The following is a 22,754-nucleotide window of genomic DNA, read 5'->3' as shown; positions in this document are numbered from 1 at the left end:
GGTACCCATTCTCTATTCCTATCTCAGAGGGAGATAAGAGATGCTGTCAGTCTGTGCAGACTGGGGTCCTAGGAAGGCGCTTATGTTCCCTGTGTTTAAGGCTGCCTTTGACTTTCTGCAGTTTGCTGTGTGCCGGTGGGCCATTTTCTTTCCTCTCACACACGTGTTCTCAATGCAAGCTGTAAAGTTCAGGTGCATTCAGATCGAGAGTTTATGGAGCAAGCCACAAAGTTCAGATCCTAGATTCCGAAGTCTTTGGGTCTGGAGGTACAGTGGTTGATTTGGGCCTTCTCTATGCTGTAGTGATGGAAGAAGGGGAGTGAAAGGAATCCAAGAAAAAGTAAGTTGACAGTTAGCTTCTGAGGGTGTTTTCCCTCACACACACATCAGCTTTTATAACACTGCTCTACAGCCAAAATGCTTCTGAAATAAATGTAGTCAAACTTTACTAATTCTGGGTCACTGAGAATGAAAATGATGCTTAAAATTGTTGATTGGCTCTAGTTTTCAAGATATGCTATTGGGTCAGTATATACAACCCTTGACTTGGGAATGGCGGAGGATAAGTGAGTTATAAAGGGAAGGGATCTCAATTTAAACCAGAAATGACTAAAATACATCTTTGACTGGATCTATGAATAAATCTATGACTGGGTTTGGACAGTACTTGCTTTTTAGGCAAAACAGTGAATGATGCAATCTGAACATGGTATTGAGTCATACATGATATGAATTGCATCATGTTATTCCTAGAAGTCATGGATGATGCAATCCTAACGAAGCTTACATCACTCTGCTGAACAAATTGCCCTATATTAGCTCTAGAAATCATACAGTGTCGTGCTCTCTTATTTGTCAGTGTTTGATTTTGCAAAGGGACACATTTCTGTTTAGCCAAACTGAGCAGAGATGCCTCGTACTTGTGTGATCAGTGCAGATAACTTCCGCTATGTTTGTGGTGAAGTGACTTTTGCATCAGAAAAGCGCCGTATAACCACTATGGTTAAGAAAGCCTATCACCTTTATTTTGGCTGCAAAATTGGAGATCAGGACAAGAGGTGGGCCCCACACATATGCTGCAACACTTGTGCAACAAATCTTCGCCAGTGGTTGAACAGAAAAAGGAAATCTATGCCTTTTGCAGTGCCAATGATTTGGAGAGCGCCAACAGATCATCCCAGCAATTGTTACTTCTGCATGGTGCCTCCAGTTGGGAAAGGTGTGTCAAAGAAGAAAAAGTGGACTGTGCATTATCCAAACATTCCATCAGCTATACGCCCAGCACCCCACGGAGAAGGACTGCCGGTTCCTGATGCACCAGAATCATTCTCACTTGAGTCAGACGAGGAAGAGGATGAAACTTCTGGTCCTGAACCATCAATGTCACAGGACCCACATTTTCTCCCATCCTCCTCCCCTGAACCACACCTCATAACACAAGGTGAACTGAATGACATTGTCAGGGATTTGGAACTACCCAAGAGTAAGGCAGAGCTGTTGGGCTCCAGACTACAGCAGTGGAATCTCCTGGCAGGTGCCTATTGCTGGACAGTGACAAGAGATGCTCCATTTAATGAATACAAGAGACAAGCCAAGAAGCGCCGAGTAGACACTGAATAGGACTAAACTATGTACATAATAGTTTTTTTGCCTTTTGTTTCATAATAAATTTTATTTATATAACCCTTTTGCTGATTTTTAAAGTGTTACATAAACAGGACAGGTGAAATATTATCATGTAAAGCAACCATAAACACAGGAAAAGACCTAGGTTTACAATTTATGATTAAAACTCTACTATCTACACAATATACATAGACATAAAATGTAAAATCTTAAATATCTTAGAAACAGTAGCCAATCAGTTGTTTTAATTGTCATATTTGAATTCAGCACATCAAAATACATAATAAATAGCACATTTTATCTCTGAAGCAGACGACGTCTCAAAAATTGTAGACCAGTGTAATTTAAAATACCCATTATTAACTTTCAAAAATCCTGCAGTCAGAGTTCCTGGTCTTAGAAGAAAGTGCAACCTCCTCCAGTTGCATCGTGAGATCAAGTTTGTACATGCTTTGCAGATAACGATGGTGCTTGTATGTAAGCAGAGCTGAAGAGCTGGTGTTGCCTGAAGGACTGGGAATGCTCGCCAAGACATCTGTGCAGAGAGACCCATCTTACAAGAATAGCTTCCATGTGTTTCCTTATCGGAAGCTGGCTGGATTTAACACCCTGAAAACTGGAGCAAAATGGGAAGAGGAGGTCCCTTAGTGGATCTATCTATACCCCTGCCCCCACCCATCTGTCTTCCATCTGTCCCCATACACACCCATCTGTCTGTCTCACTGATACAGATTCCCATCGTATCCAAATACCTATAGTATGGACAATACAAAGTGAAGACCCCAATGCTGCATCTACTCAATGAACTGATTTAATTTCTAACCAGTCTCTGTAATGTTCTCTCTCTTTCGCATGCACTCCTGGTACAAACTATAACATGGCCAGGCAAATTTCTTGGGTGACCTAAAAAAATAAACAAATGGAAATGACTGGAAATCTCAATGTCACGTCTCTTTTCTACTCTGCTCCTTGTCCCTTAAGCTAAGTGCTGGCCCCAAATGACTGACGGCTTTACAGCTGCCATTGCAAAGTCTGACTTGTCTTCCACTAGCCCGTGTCATATAGAAGCCCAGCTGCCAAGCCGACACTTGAGCACGACATGTTGTTTTATAGTAAACGCCAGACGGGAGGGGAAGTGGAAGGAGTGGGGGGGGGGAGAAAACCTTGTAGTGCAAAGATGATTCTGCTTGTCAGCTGCCCAAACGCTCCAGAAACACATCCTTAATAGCCCCGACGATGCGGCCGCTTTGCTTGTTTTAAAATCACAACAAGCTTTCGCTGCGGGTGAAATGTGCCAGATTGGAGCGTTGCTCATTAGCGGCGACCAGATAGCTGCGAACTTTATTTATTTATTTGTTTGTTTATTTCTCACCAGCTTGCCCGGTGCAGCACTGGCTGGCATTCTGGGGCTCTTGCACTGAGCTGGGGAGACACCTGAGTAACTGCTCTCCGTCCATCGGCGGGCCTCTCCTTTCACTCCAGTGGAAGTTCTGCATGCGTCTCTGTGGGGAGAATTCTCATGCGAATTATCCCTGAATGGAGGGGAAGAAAGTGGCTTGCATGTCCTGAAGCTGGAGCTGTGTGAAATGAAACCCCAAATCTCAGTGGCCTGGTTGGGGTTTCATGATAAACTCTCAGCATAGGCCAGGTTGGTCTAAACGTTTCCTTGGGTTCCCAAGCCTTTGGAATGAACCGGAGTTACAGCGGTATGGGTCCAGCAGGTTGTGGTTGTGAGGGCTAGGTGGGATGGGGTACAGCTGAGGAACACAGGAGTGCCGGCATTGTGCCTTCCATAGATTGAATTGCATGAAGAGGAGCTCAAAAGCTGTGTATGCGAAACCCTGTAGAAAAAATGCTCCGTGCAAGCAGCTATCCCCTGCATGGGTCTCTCTACGCCCAAGGCAACCATAATGTGATCCTTATGTGCTTATCCCAGAATCATGTCTAGTTCTCAGCCTCTCAACCTGAAACATCTGGCTAATAGGACATCAGGAGGAAACTTTCCCTGGGGGCAGGTTATTCCATAACTGCCCACCACACGATTTTTGCACCTTCCCTTGAAGCAGTTGGTGTAGACCACTGCAGACAGAAGAGTGGGCTAAATGGACCACGGGTCCGATCCAGCATTACAGTTCCTATGACAGAAATGCCATCACCTGGCTCAAATGGCAACTCCTTGGGATGACTTTGGGATCTTTTGGTCCCAGCTGGGAGTTTCTCTTTTTGTCCAGCCCAATGGTTTTCAACCTTTTTTTCATTTGCGGACCCCTAAAAATTCTTGAACGGAGATGAGGACCCCTTTAGAAATCCTAGACATGGACCCCCAGGGATCTGCAGACCACAGGTTGAAAACCGCTGGCCCTAGCCAACATTCTCCTTTAACTTCCCATATGCCTTCTGCATGTATATTCTCTTGTTTTCCCCCTCCGCTGTTAGAGCAGCACTGTGCTTCAGGTTACAGCCAATTTGCTTTATTTCATCTGTCAGTTCTTTCTCCCAAAAAAAGCTTCTGCAGCAAAGTGATGCATTTCAAAGCTCTAACGAGGCCCCCAATTGCTGTAGCTAGTATTTTGTGTGTGTGAGTGTGTGTGAGAGCGAGAGAGAGATTTACACCCACATAACTCTGTTTTGGTGGCTGTGATGCTGTTGTAAAACCAGTGTGAGGGAGATAAGCATCGGGCCCATTTGTATTCACACACCGAAAAAAAATGCTCTCTCCCCAGCTAAGATTTAATAGCTAAGCCCTGCAACAAGCTCTGTTATTAACAAGACTCAGCAAACCATACTGCAGAAATTTTACTAACACACTGTGAAGTATTTAGATTAATGCCACTAAACTCCAATCTATTTTTACCTTCTAGAAACAAACAAACAAAAAGTGCACGATGATATCTCCCCCCGCGTAGGACGGATTTGAATAGGCAGATGGTTTTACACTGCGCCTTGATGGACAGCAAATTTGGGCCCAGGAGATAAGATCAAGAATCAAGTGCCTTCTGTTGAAAAATATTTCTCCCATCACTCCCACCGGGGCCCACTCGCTTCCGGAAATATCCAGACTGTGAAAACTGATTTGCTGGTGTTAGTGCAGCACAGAGACTTTGTTAAATGAATGAACAAAGACCATTGTGTGTGTATGTGAGAGAGAGAGAGAGTCATAAATCGCATTAAATCGTAATTGTTCTGGTCATTCATACAAATCTTGGATCTGTCCATGGATCCAAGTATACAACACACGACTGTATGCTTTGTACTAGGGTGGCACTTAGGACTCTCAATCAAGGATGAGGGTCCTACTGTGCTAGGCGCTGCACAGACAAGTAACAAAGCTCGGCTTTGGAGAGCTCACAATGTACGTGTGAGACCAGACGAAACAGACGGAGAGGGTGAGGGTGGGTGAGGTGACGGTAAAACAAACAGAGCTTAGCGGAAATGCGCGTAGCTCACCATATGCCTACCCAGTGCCTGATGATAACACAAGACTTTAGCGGGACTGTGCCTGGGCGCAGGTTTCAGTTTGCCCGGATCCAGCTGCAAGATCAGGGCCTTATTTATTGATATAATTATCTAGCTAGTTCATGCCCTCATACAAGTATTGAAAACCAGCTTTGCAAACTGGCCAGTAAAATTTGCCAGGAAAGTCGGGCTCTTCGCTTTCTGCCATGCTGCCCGCCACAGTGGAATGGTTAGGTTCTGCTCTGTACCGATTTCCGTTTCTGAGTTGCTGACCTTTCGCCTTGTTTCCTAGCCGCCATTTTGGATGACCCGATGGAGTGCAGCAGAGGGGAGAGGCTGTCCATTACTCTAGCGAAGAATCGTATTAACCGTGCACCAGAGCGAGCGGGGAAAGCCAAAGTGGAAGTGGACATTTTTGAGCTGCTGAGAGACAGCGAATATGAGACAGCTGAAACCAGTACGTACATCGCAGTGTCACCGTTCCTTTCTTTGCCTGTGCGTCTCCAAGTGCCTCTCTCTACAGCGGCATTGTAGGTGACCAGTGGGCGGGATCTGCAGAAGTTTCCTACTGAGTGTGATGCCCACATTGGCAAATAGTCTAATTATAATCCAGTGGAGCCGTTCACTGTAGTAAGCGCTACTCTGTCATGAGCACTGGAAAGATCAAAACTCCATATTCAGACACTGAATGGTTCTCTAGCTTTGATAGTGTCTTAGGGTACGTCCAGACTACCCGCCGTATTGGTGGGTAGCAATCGATTTATCGGGGATCGATATATCGTGTCTCGTTAAGACACGATATATCGATCCCCGAACACGCGCCCCGTCGACTCCGGAACTCCACCGGAGCGAGCAGCGGTAGCGGAGTCAACGGGGGAGCCACGGCCGTCGATCCCGCGCTGTGAGGACCCAAGATAAATCAATCTAAGATACTTCAACTTCAGCTATGCTATTCACATAGCTGAAGTTGCATATCTTAGATCGATTCCCCTCCCCCCAGTGTAAACCAGCCCTTAAAGGCACAGGTTTGTCACAGCTCCCCAAGTGAAGTAGGGTATAGGAACAGGGTATTCTTCCTTTTTAAAAGTTTTGTGTGCCCTCTAGTGGTGCTCACAAGCTATTTAAAGGGGTATTACCCTTTTCTCAGACACCACATCATCATGCCGCTAAAGTTTACTGGCCGGCCACATTGCTACATATATGAGGGTATGTCTACACATACTGCACTGCAGTGGTACTGCTACAGCATGTCTGGTAAAGACGCTCTATGCCGATGGGAGAGACCTCTCCCGTCGGCATAATAAAACCACCTCTGCGAACTGAAGAAGCTGTTCCGGGACATAGTGCTGCGCACAAGAGCGCTAATGTCGGTGTGACTTACGTCGCTCAGTTTATTCACACCCCTGAGCAACATACGTGATGCTAACATAGGCTGTAGTGTAGACGTAGCCTGAAATTCACACGAGTACAAAATTTCCACTGCAGAGCTGTCTAACGGCAGATCTACACTAGAAAATTAGATTGACCCAGCTACGTTGCTCAGGAGGGTGAAAAATCCACACCCCTGAAGGACGTAGTTAAGCCCACCTAGCTCCCCACTGCAGTTCTAGGTGGCTGGACCTAGCTACAGCCTCTCGGGAGGGTGGATTCACTACAGCGATGGGTGGTCGTAATGAGCATCTACACTGAAGCTGTGCCGCTGTAGCATTTTAAGTGTAGACATAATCTACTTAAAGCATGTCTAGGCTTGGAAAAGAAATAGGGTTTTACAACGTGTTAGCTAACATTTCTCACACTGACATCTTCTTAAATTCCACTTAGTGCTTGGTGTCAGCAAAGCCAAACATGGTAGCTGGTCCAGTATCTTAAGACACCACTGTATTTGTTTACACTAGGTGCTAAGTAATTTTTTTAGACTGGTATGTTGTCTGTTAAAACTCTTGACTGTTTTCCTAGAGGAAATTTACGCCCTATATTGCTGTCAGTTTCCCTAATATAGATTAATCTGTAGTCTACATGTGCCCTTAAGGTTTGTGGCTTTAGATATCAGCTTTTCACATCCACATCCATGACTTAAAAGCTGGCTTTATTTTTATTTATTTTTTAACACTGAAGAGTGTTAATAAGTCAGATGTCACCTAAGTCCTTTGGTTAGTTGTAGTCTTCCCATCTCCTCCCAGCCCTGCCAAAATTCCCCAAACCTATAGTGACTGCCCCTTACAGAAACATGCATGGCTGGAAGAGACATCAAGAAGTCATCTAGTCTAGTGCAAACTTCAATAATGAGGCAGAATTATGTATACCTAAACCATCCCTGACAGGTGTTTGTCTAACTGTTCTTAAAAACCTCCAATGATGGGGATGCCACAACCTCCCGAGGTAACCTGTACAGTGCTTAATTATCCTTAGAGATAGACAGATTTTCCTAATATCTAACCTAAATCTCCCTTGCTGCAAACTAAGCCAATTACTTTATGTCCAACTCTCAGTGGACATGGAGAAGAATTGATCACCGTCCTCGTTATAAAACAACCTTCCCTCCCACACCCTCCCCCCAGTCTTCTCTTTTCTAGCATAGTATAGCAAGGCTGTAATTCTCCTCTACCAGCTGGTTTTAAAAGCCCATAGAAAATATGTGAAATTATATAGAGACACAAGATGGGTGAGGTAATATCTTTTATTAGACCAACTTCTGTTGGTGAGAGAGACAAGTTTTCGAGCTACGCAGAGCTCTGCTTCAGATCTTTGTCAGCTCAAAAGTTTGTCTCTTTCACCAGCAGAAGTTGATCCAATAAAAGATATTCTCACCCACCTTGTCTCTCTAGTATCCTGGGACCCACATGGCTACAACAACACTGCAAACATTAAACGATGTAGGTTTTTAGAGCAATTTCTATGCAACCCTATTCAATGACTATAGAACCCTATTGGTTTCATCTCTGTTTAGTTCTGTAGGGCTTTCCCTTAAGGGTGAGATGTAGGATGTTAAAAGTGGGCATTGGCTGGACATCTTCAGTAACTACTTTTCATAACCTTCGGCCTTGATTCCTGCATGGTATGGAGACCCCTCCATCGCCATATGGTTCAGTGGGAGTTCTGATGCTCATCACTGCACGTGTGACGTCAAGCATCTGCTCCTTGATTCCCCAAACAGGCATCTATGATGTTCATGCAGCCATTTCTCTGCATTGGATAAATACCATACAGGTCAGGAAATACTTGCATTTCCATCGATACATCTGAGCCCATCACCCATGAGACAGGTAGGCTAAAAACTTCAGGGCATGCTTACATTACAGCTGCTACAGTGGCACAGCTAAGGCACTGCAGCAACATTGCTGTAGTGTCATAGACGCTTCCTACATCCACAGAAGGGCTTTTTCCATCTATGCAGTTAATCCACCCCCTCAAGGTGCATGGAAGAATTCTTCTGTTGACCTAGTCACATCCACACTCGGGGTTAGGTCAACCCAAGTACAGTACTCAGTGTGACATTTTTCACAGACCTGGGCAACAGAGCTAGGTCAATCTAATTTTTAAGCATAGACCCGGCCTCGCATATGGCATCTCAGAGACTGTTTAAAGCATTAATCCTCTGCCTCTGCCTGTTGATCACTTTAGGATCCCGCATGTAATCCTTTCTGGTCCTCATGTCTGATTAGTGCCAGGCTCATTCTGTTTTATTCCCCCCATCCCAAGGCAGAGCTAGTAAGTAGAGCATCAGTCATGGGAGAACTTCCTAACTTGCTTCATAGTGAGCAGAGAGAAGAGGAGCACTGAGCAAACAGCCCTGGCTGTGTGGGCGTTACCAGGGTCCATTTCCCATTTGCACTCCTGGGGAAGTGTGTCCCACTCCAGAATACAGCCCATGTCCTTCCAGCAGCCCTTAGTAGGAGAGGAAATGAGAACGGTGCATTGTTTCCCTTGATTGTTCGTTTTGCGCACTTATTGTGTCACCTCTTTGAATTACATGGTAGCATTTTCTGTTCCCCTTTTCTTTAACACAAACCTCCTCTGTGTATCACTATTTGTGTTGTTTAACCTCTGCCAGAAAACGAGCAGGGTTTGCAAGGTGGCCAGATTTAACGTGGTAAAAATCTTGCAGCTGATTTCCCTCTCCCTTACACCAGTGTACATTTAACAATAGCTGGTTGGAAGTTTTCTGACTGGAACATTTTTCTGTTGGAAATGCCGGTTCGCCAAAAGTGAAATGTTTTGCGGAAACATGTCGATTTTGACAACATTTCGTTTTGGAACAAAAAGCTAGAATGGAGCATCCTGATGAGGTGACAATGTTCCATTTCAGCCTTTTCAGAGAAAAATGCTTTGAATTCCTATTTTGCAATGACTTGTCTTTTCATTTTTTTTTAGATTCTGAAACATATAGTGTAATATAAAAGAAAAAAGTGAAATCAGAAAAATATGTTTCAGTTTTATTTCATTTAACCCTAAATTATTGTTGTTCAGAATTTTGTTTCTCAGGAAATTTCAAATTTTTTTTGTTTTTGTTCTTTTCAGTCAATTAAAAAAAAATATTTTTAAAATAGTGGAATTTCCCGCAAAACAGGAAATCCGGTTCCTGCACACCTCTGTGATTAATGTCAAGAAAGTTATTCATGATCTGCATGAATGTTAGACGAGAACCAGGCCCTTTAGAGTTAAGGATTGCCTGGCTTTTTGAATACCTGACTTCTCAGCTTTAACATGATGCTAATGCTGTCATTGCATTTAATATTAATAAAAGTAGCTTAGATGTTTTAACCTATCACAGCAAAATTTTTGTACTCCTCTTTAATATTGTTCTCAGATTTCACGCTTTTTGAATTGCTCCAAAACATCACAGCTAATATATGTAGCTGACTGATTCTAGGAATGTTGCTATTGCAGCCGAAAAATGACATTTTGTATCACAGATGATTAAAAGTTTGAGAGAAGAAAGGCTTTTGTGGGTTTCTTTACATTTTATTTTAAAACTATTTTTCTTCTTCTTCTTTTTTTTTATGTTGAGTGAGGTATTTTAATGCATGTGGCTACAAATATGCCATTCCTAGAACGGATAGAAAATGAACAGGTCTTAATCAAATTCATGCATGGTTTGCCACTGCCGCTTTATATCTAAAGGGAAGCAAATGTATCAACTTGTTCTTGTAAGGAAAGCATCTGTAAATTACTATGGTTTGAAGTAAGCCTGCAGTAAAAGGGTTATGGATGGGGCAGTTTTGTCATTACAGGCAAAGCCTGCTTTTCTCAGTGTGTTTGACTTTTCAAATCTCTCTTCAGAGATCCAAAATGGGCTGTTTAATCACATCTTTATCTAAACCACCTTCTCTTGAGGTCCAGGAAGGGACTGTTTTTCTACTGATCAATCTGTCTCCTGTGATCTAACGCATCTTCTATGAACCTTCCTTCTGCTAATCCAAACACCTAGAGGCTGTTCAGCCACTACCATGACCAACTGGGGGATTTCTGGCTTTAATGTACACACGAAAATAATATTTCTATGTGCTTAGCTGATGCTTCCATAGTCGTAGCCACATCATATTGTGCTGTGAACCCATCAGATTTCACAAGCTAAGCAGGGTTGGGCCAGGTCAGTAATAAGATGTGGGAATACGTAGGATGCTGCAGGAAATAGTGTTGGCAATTTCAGTAAGTGATGGTCTCACTCGGAGTTAGCGCCCTAGTATTCCACTGGGGTCACTGCATTGCTGGAAGTGTCGTCTTTCAGAAGAGAAACAAGGCTTAGCCATTTGTGGTCAGTAAAGATCCCACAATGCTTTTCACAAGAGCTCAGATGTTAGACCCCTGCCAAATTCCGGCTGGGGTAATTGCATTTGTAACCCCCTTGTGTAGTTTCATTTGGATTCAAGATTCTTCTTTGCTTCCTGTCCCAAATCGTTGTGAAGGGTTGCTATGTGTTGCCTAATAGCTGCAAAGGTCTTCACCTGAGGTACATGCACTTACTGATGCGTGAAGTGTTTTCGATAGAGGCAGAGTTTATGTATGAATATACAAAGTGCTTGGAGATCCTTAGAAATGAAAGCCACTATCTTTATTAATTAGCTGTATGTATCTAATCTGAATTCTGTTAGGTTTTTAATTTACAGAAATCGTTCCTTGCTCATTTAAAATGTCTCTTGCAGTTGTCTGAACATGCACACCCATGCTCGTTTCCTAGCTTTCGTATAAAGGTCCTGCTTCATTAGGGCCTGATTCAGGAAAGCACATAAACACCTGTGTCACAGAGTGAGATAGGTCTGTATCAAATGATATTGTGCAGTGTGCATTAAATGCATATCTAAACTTGTCTGAGGGCAACCTATTGAAATGCATTCCAGATAGGTGCCTTACCTGGGAAAAGGGATTGGCACTTAGTTGAAGGACTATCACAGGGAAGCCATCAAGGTGGGAATCTGGGGCCATCAACTTTGAATGACTCTCCACCGCGGCTTACTCCTGTGGAACAATGTTTTTTCTACACTTGGGCCTGCAGGTGGGGCCAGCATGACTGGGGGTGGGGGGCTGGAGCATCCCAGTGAAGCACACAGAGGAGAGACAGAGGTCTGGCTAAGAACTGGGTGCTGCTCTGTGAGGGAGGGACTCCGCCTTGCCTGAACCTCTTGCAAACCTTGGACTCACACAAAGTGGTGAGATCAACTCAGGTGAAGGGGCCTCTCAGGACATCAGCTTTGTTTCCAAGATCTTTAACTCTTGAGTGCTTGAAGAGTTAGGTGTGTGTGGTTAAGAAATCCCTCGCTAACTCTGTGGTCCTTGCTTTCCTGCCATGCTGTCTCCAAAGCGGCTAACCTAGAAGCCTGGAGTGGCCAAAAGTTAGCAAGGAAGCGGAGCAGAGATCCCAGCTCAAGAGCAAAGGACTGAAAGGTGTGAGGTAGGAGTATGAGAGTTGGCTTCTGGAAGAAGTTGGGAGCTTTCTCATCTGGAAACTGACTAAAGAAGAAAGTCAGGGGGAGAGACAGCCTGAAAATGGAGTTCGCTGGTGAATTGCTCTGGGCTGACCAGAATGGACAGTGCTTGAACTTTTATGTCTCTGTGTTAACCTACAGACATCCAGTGCTGAATTCCACTTGATTATTAAACCCTATTGTTTTGAGAACCACTGTTTGAGTGTCACTGCAAGTATTGGGGGAGGTGCATTAGTCCTGGAGAGTGTACAAGTCTCTAAGCAGGACAGGCTGAGCTGTCTGATGGCATGAAGTAGGAGGGTTGAATTCCCAGAGGTTCAGTCTCTGGAGGCAGTGAGGCTTATTCTGAAGGAAGAGTGGGACTCCTTGGGGACCTGGCACATCGAAGGGTTTCCTCCAAGAGACTGTTCCAAAGCTGGGGGCGGGGGCATAGCACTGGTAACACAGGTGAAGATTGGTCCAGATCTTGGACTGTCAGCAGACTTATAGCAATTCATACCATCTGAGAATCTGGCCTGGAGAGTCTAGTGTCTAAACAATATCCATCAGTTGAAGTTCCAAGTCTTCTATGCCAGTGACTGTGCTAGCATCTGTGGTTCTCTGGGTCCATTTTCGTCAGTCCAGTTACACCAGGGATGAACGTAGCATTATGTGGACAATTCTGCATCCTCAAGAGGGCTGGTCTCTGAGCACACATAGACCGGAGTATGTAGTAGACTTAGGAGTCTAGACATGAGCTACCTGCTGCCGTTTGTCTTCATGGGTGAAGTACCCTGAGATAGGAAGACTGTTCGGGTTACAAGAGGCGCTCTCCTTACATGGTCTAATCCTCGGCCTCAGGCATCTCCACTTTGTTGCAGTGTTTTTTCTCTAATTCCGTAGTATGTTTTCACCCTGAGAGTGGTAAGCTGCCTGTTTTTCCTCTGACAATCGTTGCAACTCAGTTGCTATGACTACTTAACCTATTCTCCCAGTCTCTTTGTTCTTGGCTACCTGAGAGACAAAGGGAAAGGGCTCGCCAAACTTTCTCCTGCATGCATGACAAAAATCCCCCCTAGGACTTTTGACTTATTCAAAGGCCCACAAATAGGAGAGGGAGCCCACATCTTCTTCCTAGATGCTGGCAGACGCCTGATACTCTGCAGAATAGCTGAACGGTCCCAGCTGTCACCAGGGACTGATGAATGTTTCTAAAACAGAATGCACAGTTTGCAAATTGCTAATAATCTAATTCAAAAAGGGCTATTCAAGAGGTATAAGTGTCTGCAAATTTCTAAGCACAGAGAAGCAAGTGCCAGGTCCATGTGAAGTTTCTGGAGAAAAACATCCAGTAGTGAGTACACTAGACTGAACTGAGAGAACAAAACCAAGAGGAGATGTTAACATGGCATTTACGCTTCCAATAAGAACTTAGAAATCTTACTATGCATCCTGGGGACCGGAGGACTTGGTGGTTGAATATTGAGCCTTTCATCTCCAGGTTGTCTGCACAAACCCAGTCCAGGTCATTTGTGCCCACCTACTGGATGTTTGGTGTCCCACATGAAATGAATTTGATTGCTCTCAGTCACTTCCCCCTGGTCAAAAAACAACAACCCTCCATTACATCCTGGTATTTTGCGGCAGAATGGCCAGCCATTGAGTTGCTGGCTTACAGGTGGTTCATTCAAATCAACATCGAGGCAAATAGAAGGAGATGTATGTGGGAAGCTTGTACAGTACTTTCTTGTGTTGTATTGCGGACCGAGGCTTTCAGTGGTATTCATTTGCCATGTTTTACCAGTGCTAAATTGACACTGTTTTTTTAAAACCAAGAGAAGGATGATGGTGTGATTAAATTTCCCCAGTTCACCTGGTATTATTTTATCCTGGTTTTCTAAGGTGTGGATGTGTGTTTTTTTGTTTTGTTTTTGTTTTGTTTTGTTTTGCCAATTTTAGGATTGCACTTTTTAGGAGCGATCTAATTTTTCATTTTTAGGATGTAAATTTCAGATAGGCTGGGATGATGTCCTGACTGACTTTGCAATGCACAAGGGTTTTTTTCACCCAAGGAACTCAGAGCTCTTTACAAACATGAGTTAAGCAAATCCTATAATCTCCTTGTTAGAGTAAGCGTCATCCCTATTTTACAGATGAACAGAGAGGTAACGTGACTTGCCTGAACTCACAGACAGGGATCCTGAGGCGAGATTGGATCACTGTGATCATCTAGTCTGACCTCCTGTATAACACAGATCATCTGGACTTTTCTGAATTAATTTCCTGTTTGAACTAGAGCAATTTTTTTTTAGAAAAATATCCAACCTTGATTTTAAATGGCCAGTGATAGAAAATCCACCATTACCCTTGGTTACTTGTTCCAATGGTAATTACCCTTACAGTTTAAACTGTGCATCTAATTTCTAGCCTGAATTTCTCCAGCTTTAAGTTCCAGCCATTGGATCTTCTTATATCTTTTCTGCTAGACTGAAAAGTCCTTTATTATCAGAGTTTTGTTCCCCAGGGAGGTACTTATCAACTGTGATCAAGTCACCCCTTACCCGTCTCTTTGTTAAGCTAAATCGATTGAGTCTATCACAATAAAGCGTGTGGTCCAATCCTTTAATCATTCTCATGGCTCTTCTCTGAATCTTCTCCAATTTATCAACATTCTTCTTGAACGGTGGACTCCGGAACTGGAGACAGTATTCCAGCAGTGGTCACACCAGTGTCAAAGACAGAGGTAATATAACCTCTCTTCTCCTATTCGATAGTCTCCTGTTTATACATCCAAGGATCCCATTGGACCATTGGCCACAGTGTCGCACTGGCAGCTCCTGTTCAGCTGGTTATTCACCAGGATCCCCAAATCTTTTTCACGATCACTGTTTCCCATCATATAAGTCTGGCTTGTATTCTTTATTCCTAGATGCATACATTTACATTTGATTATGTGAAATGTTTGCTTGTGCCCAGCTTAACAAATGATTGTGAGGTTAAGAATTGACTCAATGGAGTACAGATAATTCAGAGTTGTTGTTTTTTATGTACCGTCTCCAAAAGGAAACAAACACAAACCTGGGAGGAGCAATGTTGTTGCATCAACCAATAAATGACACATAAGTAAGCCTGCAGTCATACCACTTTCAGTTCTTACAACCCAAGCACGGACAGGCCAGCCCAGTACATGGACGGAGTCCTTAGAGGAACTTCTAAGGAGTCGCAGGAAGGAGAGTGGCAATTTATTAGGGAGCAGACTGAACTTTTGTGGTGTTAGGGGCACTATGGTTTGGAGATGCAAAGAATTAAATGGCTCCTAGAACTGACATCCTAGCCACTTGCACTGTTTCATAAAAGTAGGGAGCCAAATTCCAATACAGGCATTGCCCCATGTCCTAATTAATCCTTACTGCAGGTTCATTGAAACGTTCTTCATTTCCCGACTTCAGTCTACATAGAGTTGTTCTGCACTGGTAAACAACTGCTGCTGTCAGTGCAGTGATGTCTAGTTTTGATATGTGACCAATTCATCAGCAGGGCTTAGCGTAGAACCAGGAGTCCTGGCTCCCCGCTTCCTTCTCTAACCACTAAATTATCTACTTTGTAGATTTTAAAACCGGAAGGGACCATTATGATCCTCTAGTCTGACCTCCTGCATAACATTCACCTACTGATTCCTGCATTGAGTCCAATAGCTTGTCGAATGAGAGCGTATCTTCTTTTGGAAGACATCTAATCTGGATTTAAAGACTTTAAGTAAGGGAGAATACACTGTATCCCTTGGCAAGGCAGTGCCAATGATTAATTACCCTCACTGTTTAAAAAAAAAAAACATTGCGCCACGTTGAATATTTCTAGCTTCAATTTCCGGCCACTGAATCTTGACTAAATTTCACAACTGTTATGAAAGAGTCATACCCCAAGACAGACAAGCCACTTGATATCTAAGAGACCATAACTCAGATGCGTGACCTGTTTTTTTAATCAGGAAGTTCACAAATATTTGGTTCTGAAAACGTTGACAAGATGATCCTGTAGGGAAAGCAAATGAGTCTGGTGAACCAATTGGTATCCTCTTTCCTTGGAAGAAACTCACATTTGCGCTAGTGGAGCAAATACAACTTTGTATTTGTTCACAGGGCTTCTTTGGTCTGGTTGGGGAAGAGGTGGGAGAGTGGTGGTATTCAATCAACCACAGTTTTTCAGTTAGCCTGGGCCTGTGATATCTTTCAGAACAACTGCTCACCCACATTAAATTCAGAATATGCTTCAAGGGGTCTTTGGAGCTCAGAAATGACGAAGCTGCTGGTTTCAGTCTATGGAGGCTTTACTCATACAAATTACTCCAGAGGAACAGCCCTAGATGGGTTGGTAGGGTTTGAATTCCACCATGGAGGTGACACCAATTGGACGGTCTTTGGAACCCTATCTAGCTCAGTCATGCTACGACTGAAAGCACAAAAGGTTCCTGTTTAACCCAGGAGGAGGCTTAGGGGAAGAGAATTCAGCTTTCTGAGTTTTTCAGGGTCTTGTTAATGTTCTATCAAACTGGTGGCATGGATCCAGAGTGCTCACTGCCACTGAGCAGAACACATAGTAAAAACAAACCAAGTACAATAATTAAATTCATATTATTGTTCAGTTCTTCAGAGGATGAGCTAGCAAATTTGTGCCTGTTTGGCTTCTGCCGATGTTGCTTTAACCAGGGTAATGTCCTCCTTTTAGTATCTTCCATAAAATTCAATGAAAGATGTCCTGCAGCAATGGGGGTCTGGTCTGAAAAGAGAAATGTCCTGGTTGTGGGGCAAAGGGATGAGGCTCTGGCTGGGGTTGGAGGAGAGTGTGGTGGGATAACAGGAAAGCGGGGTTATTGAGGGGGGTTCCATGGGATTGGGGTGGAGGGTTTGTTGTGAGCTTTGGACAGGAAACACATGGTGGTGATATGGGCTTTGGGTGGTGGGGATTTCACAAGGTTTGGGATGCTGCATGGTCTGGCGTATAGGGCAGTGGGACTGTGGCACTCCAGGGAACAGGAGATGTGTTGTGGGTCAGGAACTTGACCCCTTAGGAACTACGAGGAACAGGGTGGCAATGACTCCATGAAGTTCTGGGTACAAAGGCAGTGGGTTCTGTATAGTGTGGGGGCATGGATGAATTTATACTCAGCCCCTGTGGATGGGGAAGAAGATACAGTAGGCATTGATACTTACTGAGAATCTGGGATAACCCCCTATTGATTAACATATTTCCTTTCCTGCTCTCTAATTCTCCGTGGTGATCCCAGTGTGCCAGATTCTTCCGAAAGGGGTGGTAGCCGTCCTGGGACCTTCATCGAGTCCAGCCTCAAGCTCTATTATCAGCAACATCTGCGGGGAGAAAGAGGTGAGTGAAATCCCATGGGTGGGAATATCTCGAGGCTGTCTGAGAGGCTGACTGAGCTGCCTTGCAGGGCCCCCATAGCCCGAGGGTGGCATTGCATGTCCACAGGGCATTGGGCTGCTAGGTCGTACTGGAGGGGCATGAAATTCGGTCTGTCTGGGACAGGGAGGAAGCCCACTGTTGGGGAGCGAAGGGATGCAGAATAGTTCCCCTGGCCTCTTTTTCCCATTCTAGCACAATCTCGTGTCCACTGCAAATTCTCTTCCTAACACATATGACTCAGGGCAGTGTAGGCTTTGCTGGAGACCCTCAGGCAGAGTTCTACCCCGCACCTTCTCTGTCGGGCTCTGGATGGAGTGGGTACTTTGCTGTCTCTGCTGAATGTTACCTGAATGCCCTGCGACGCAGCATCTCCCCTCTGATTTATTAACTGCAAATGAGATGATTATTCGCCTCCCTAGTTCCGATCCCATTAGACTTTCTGCCTTAGAGCTGCGAGTGCCTCCTCTGCAGAACCAGCAGGGAAGGTGTCCTGCTGCTGAGTCACTTTCTCCTTCACAGGGTCCCAGCTGGCGTCTTCTGCTTTTCTGTCACTCTCTTCCCCCACAGATGTCAGCCAAGGTCTTCCTGCTGTTCCTCCACCCATTTCTGCTTCCAGCTTCTCCTCACTGTTGCTCTCCTTCTTCTTCCTCTCCAGGGTCTGGCTTCTGCTTTTCTTCCACCAGTCCTAGGAAGACCTCTTGCTGCTTTCCTGTCCGTCGCCCCGCCATGCACACACAGACCCCAATGTGGGTCTAACTACTGCTATGTCAGTTTCTTTCTGCCCAGCAGGGCACTTACACAGCCTTGCATCACCCTAGTATCGGAGCACCTCACAATCACTAGTGGACTCGATCCTCGCAACGCCCCGGCGAGGCAGGGAAGTGCTGTTATCTGCATTTTACACCTGGGGAATTGAGACACAGGACAGGTGAAGCGACTTGTCCCAGGTAGCCCTGTGATGTCTGTGGCAGAGCTGACACTTGAATCCAGATCTCCTGAGTTCCAGTCCAGTGCTTTATCCACTAGGCCCTCCTTCCTCAAACCATCTGTGGGCTGCAGCAAGGTGTACCTGAACTTATAATTTAGTGCGTGGGTCCCATCTGTCCTATTCCCTTCTCTTAACTCCTTGTTCTTCCTCCTCTCTCATATCACATCTCCTTCTGCTTCTCCGCCCGTCTCACCCCATCTCCCACTTTCTCCTGCACTACCCGTTCCTCCAGCTTCTCTAGCAAAAGCCCTGAACTGCCTCATCAGTTACAGTCGCAAAAGCCAGCACTTGCTTGGCCAACATAACTCAGCACAGACGCTCCCAGCAGTCGTTAGTTTGTGTATGACTCTCCTGGAAGATTGCACTCCCTTTCTGTTTGGCGATGTTTCTTCAATACAAACCTTTTTAATCTACACCCAGATTATGTCTCTGATTTAATATTTTATAAACCCTCAGCTGCCGGCGTACACTGATCCGTCTGCTCCGGGGAAAAGAAATTGAGTTCTCTTCTTATAGTTCATCCCTTCATAGCCTGATAACATCTCTCAGCCATTTACTGGACTCTGTCTCTGGTGCCTCCACAGTGTAGGAGCGTCTGAAATGGAACACGGTAAATAGCTTGTATTTGCAAATGAATTGCGTTGCTTTATTTCCCTAGAATCAGAGGCATTAGAGCTGGATGAGATCTGCTAGACCCAATTCCCTCTGCTACCGCAGGATTGTCCGCCCAAGTACCTTTTCTAATTGCTTGATCCATTGCAGGGTTAACTGCCTCAAGCATCCACCACTTCCCAGGCAAAGACCAATCTGCCGTAACAGATCATCAGTGTTTTTCCTGATATTCATCTGAACTCTATGCCTCTCTGATCTCAGCCAGTTGTTTCTAGCTAGACTCCCCATGTTCCACCCTAAGCAATTCTCTTCCTCTTTTTAGAGGTGGTCCTGAATCAAAACTGGGGTTCTTGGAAGTTCAGATCCAGTCTTATCTGTCTGGTTATTGAACCTAATCCTCTCTGCTGTCATTTACACTGGTATGAATCAGGAATGACTCGTCGTTATTTGTTTTACAGTAGCACCTAGTGGCCTCAGCCAAGATCAGGGCCCCATTGTGCCAGGTGCTAAGGACAGTAGTAAGACAGCCTCCGTCCCGAAAAGCTTACAGTCTAACCAGGCAAGGCAGGCAAACGAAGTGCTCTTGTACCGATGGGGAGCGGTTGCACGCAGAGGTGAAGTGATTTGCCTGAGGGGGACACAAGGCATCTGTGGCAGAGCAGATAGATCTCCTGAGTCACAGTCCAGTGCTTTAACCTAAAGACTGTCGTGTTGAAGTCACTGGCGGTACGCTGGCGTAAAGCCACCTGAAAGGAGACAAGAATTAGACCTCCTGTCTCTGTCTTGGGCTGACCCAAAGCCATGGATTGGAGCAACCCGCAGCTTTGTGACTTGGGCCCACCTCTTTGGGGATCGCACCCTGCAGACGTTTGTGGCGGGTTCTAGTGTACACCTCTGTCTGCGGATCGCTCTCCTCATTAACCGTCATTCCCATGAGCCTCAGACTCCATCTGGCTTCAGAGAATGATCAACAAGCCCAGGCTGTAGATGTCCCGTCTACATTAGTTAAAGGAATCTGCCTGTGGCATACAGTCTGCTTCTCTCGCTGTTAATGGAGCCCAGGCTGAGGGCTGCGGAGCGAGATCAAGGCAGATAGCAGCTTATTACTCTTTAACTTTCCTATTACTAACAAAACAGCTTACGCCTCCAATAAAAGCCGCCATCGCAGCCCACTAACAGCCTTCCCCAGGAGGAGACGGATCAGAGGCGTGGGGTGATAGCTTCTGGAAGTGCCGCTAATGGAAGCAAAGAGGACTTGACACTGCTCTAATGAAGCAGAACCAGATGTTCCCCTTTTTCTATTCTGTTTCTTCCAAATAATCCATGCTGTTAAAAAACAAACAAACAAATCCTTTCTCTGTCCCGCTGACCCTCATCCTTGCTGGTCTCCCATCGCTCCCGTTCCATGGGCTCCTTGGCCCCACGTTGTCCGTATTCCCTGGCATGCAGCGTCTCAGTGCTGCCTCCACTCCCGTTTATGAATGGCAAATGAAATATTATCAGGACTCGTAGCTCAGATCCCTTTGGATTAGCCCGTTACTTCTCCGCAGATCAAACAGTGCCAAGCTTTAGACTGCTGTGTCTGTTTCTCCTTCTCCCGAGATTCACCAGCATGGGCTCATCTTGTTCTTCTTTCAGTCTCTCCGAAAGGTTTCAGCGAGGCTCTGACTGCTAGACTTTCTTCAAGGGTCTCAGCCCGGGACTCCCTGGTCCATTTCTTCCCATCACTCCAAGTCAGACGCTTCTTGTTGCTGTGACTTTCTCCTTCTCAGGATCCACAAGAGCAAAATCACATTTAGGATTCCATCCACGGGCACTGACTTTTATTTTTACCCCGGGGTGCTCCACCCCGCTCTGCCCCAAGACCCCACCCCACCCCACTCCGTCCCTTCCCCTGAGGTCCCACCCTCGCTCCGCCTCTTCCCACTCCTGCTCCACCCCCTCCTCTGAGGCTCCGCCCTCACTCCACCTCTTCCCACCCCTGCTCAAACCCCTCTCCCAAAGCCCTCGCCACTCGCTGCTCTCCGCCCTCTCCCAAGCGCCTCCCGCAGCCGCCAAACAGTTGATCAGGAGAGCCGCCGATCAGCTGTGGCTGGTAGGTGCTGAGCTCCCACTATTTTTTTCCCATGGGTGCTCCAGCCCCGGAGCACCCATGGAGTTGGCGCCTATGCTTCCATCCATTGTCTCCTCCATTCAGTAGAATATTCTGCGCAGTTTTACTGGGATGTCTTTTCTCTCGCCTGCTTCCCACGTGGCACTGGATTGACTGGTTTTTTACTGGAGAAATGCATCTTCTCCAATTGACCTTTCTCTCTTTCTTTTGGTATCTTCTGTTCTTTCTCATTTTTCCAGGTCCCTCATTTCAAAGTTGCCCCAGAGGAATTCCTCAAGTTCCAGTTCCAGCGATTCACCACCTTGAACCTCCACCCCAGCAACACCGACATCAGCGTGGCCGTAGCTGGGATCCTGAACTTCTTTAACTGCACCACTGCCTGCCTCATCTGTGCCAAAGCGGAATGTAAGTCGCCCCAGTTCGTGTGAACCTCCTGCTGCTCCTGCTTGTTTCTCATTATATCCCCTTCTCACATCCATTACCTCTCCCTGCTGTGTAAAAATGTCTCTAGGGTCCAGCCCTGGGTGGTGAAATCCCACTGGCAAGGCTAGTGTTGATTGCTGGAGGCCTGGGCTTTTCTCTGATTATAGGGGCCTAAAATAATCCATTTTACTAATGACGGGATCTGTCCTGTCCGGGGCAAGAGGGGAACTTGCTGAAATCAGAGGCGAGTGAGAGGCCTACAGCTGGGGTCCACACCTAGAACCAAGTCCAGACATTTCCAGCAGCAGTTTATGAGAGATGGGGGTTGGGGGGAAGGACGTTGGCTGCCTTTTGGTTTCATAGCGAGCGTTTTACCTGATGGATGGGTTTCCATAATGGAAAAAGCCTGAGGTCAGTTCCGGATAAAGCACCGTTTGGAAATGCGTCTTTCTGAGACTTGTGTGCAGTCTGTGACCTAAACCGAGTGCATGCTGGATTTCGCTAATGTCCAGCCCATTCTGTGCAATCCTGGATGCTGACTTACTCACTTGTGCATGATTCTGACGCCAGGCATGCCCCAGTAACTGCACAGCTGTATGCCTGCCTGATAACTTCTACACACATTAGGCCTCTCTCCTCTGCTGGTTTTGTGCTCCAGTGTAACTCCATTGACATCCTGGGCTTCACTCCTGTTTAGGATGGAGTCAGCGAGAAGGGAATTGGGCCCTGTGTGTTTTGAAGTTAGTGTGCGGGCACGTAGATCTGGTGGTTACAGACATGTGCGTCTCTGAGCATGAGTGCAGGCTTATAAATCTGACTTTTTGTACAATATGGATGGGGCCACACTAGACCTCTGGGTCCGAACACCCCCCCACAAACCATGGGGAAGTTCAGATCCAAACTCTGCAGCTCTAGCTCATCTCTAATGCACACACCACCCCTTTATATGCATGCACTGTCCTTTCCCTGCCATGCCCTCACATGCTTGTGTCTTTCCAGGTAATATCATTAAGATTGCAGCTAAGCTCACCAGACCTCGGGACATGACATGGTTAAGGGTTCTCATTAGCACGTGGTATTTTCTTTTCAAAGTGGTAGCTGGATGCATTAGGGCTGAAGTGTTCCAGTACAAAGGAGCCTGCTGTAGGGGGTGGTGAAGAGGTGCATTGCCCTAGTGGGAGCTGCAGGAGGCACTGTGCATCAGCACAAAGCC

The 22,754-nt window shown here is 45.6% G+C and overlaps 1 protein-coding gene across 8 annotated transcripts in view; it reads left to right on the top strand.

Annotated features, from left to right (window-relative positions):
* GRIK4 (glutamate ionotropic receptor kainate type subunit 4) overlaps positions 1 to 22,754 on the top strand; it is a 317,543-nt gene that overhangs the window by 201,083 nt on the left and 93,706 nt on the right. For all 8 annotated transcript variants that reach the window (XM_042851897.2, XM_042851894.2, XM_008164539.4 and 5 more), the window contains 3 exons: positions 5,375 to 5,539; positions 17,269 to 17,366; positions 21,358 to 21,523. In XM_042851897.2, the coding sequence (XP_042707831.2) occupies positions 5,375 to 5,539; positions 17,269 to 17,366; positions 21,358 to 21,523 (429 nt within the window). The remainder of the gene's footprint in view (positions 1 to 5,374; positions 5,540 to 17,268; positions 17,367 to 21,357; positions 21,524 to 22,754) is intronic.

The sequence above is a fragment of the Chrysemys picta genome, chromosome 16 (genome assembly GCF_011386835.1).
Source record: "Chrysemys picta bellii isolate R12L10 chromosome 16, ASM1138683v2, whole genome shotgun sequence".
Lineage (NCBI taxonomy): Eukaryota > Metazoa > Chordata > Testudines > Emydidae > Chrysemys > Chrysemys picta.
Note: the sequence above shows the minus strand (reverse complement) of the source record. Positions and strands in the feature narration are given on the sequence as shown.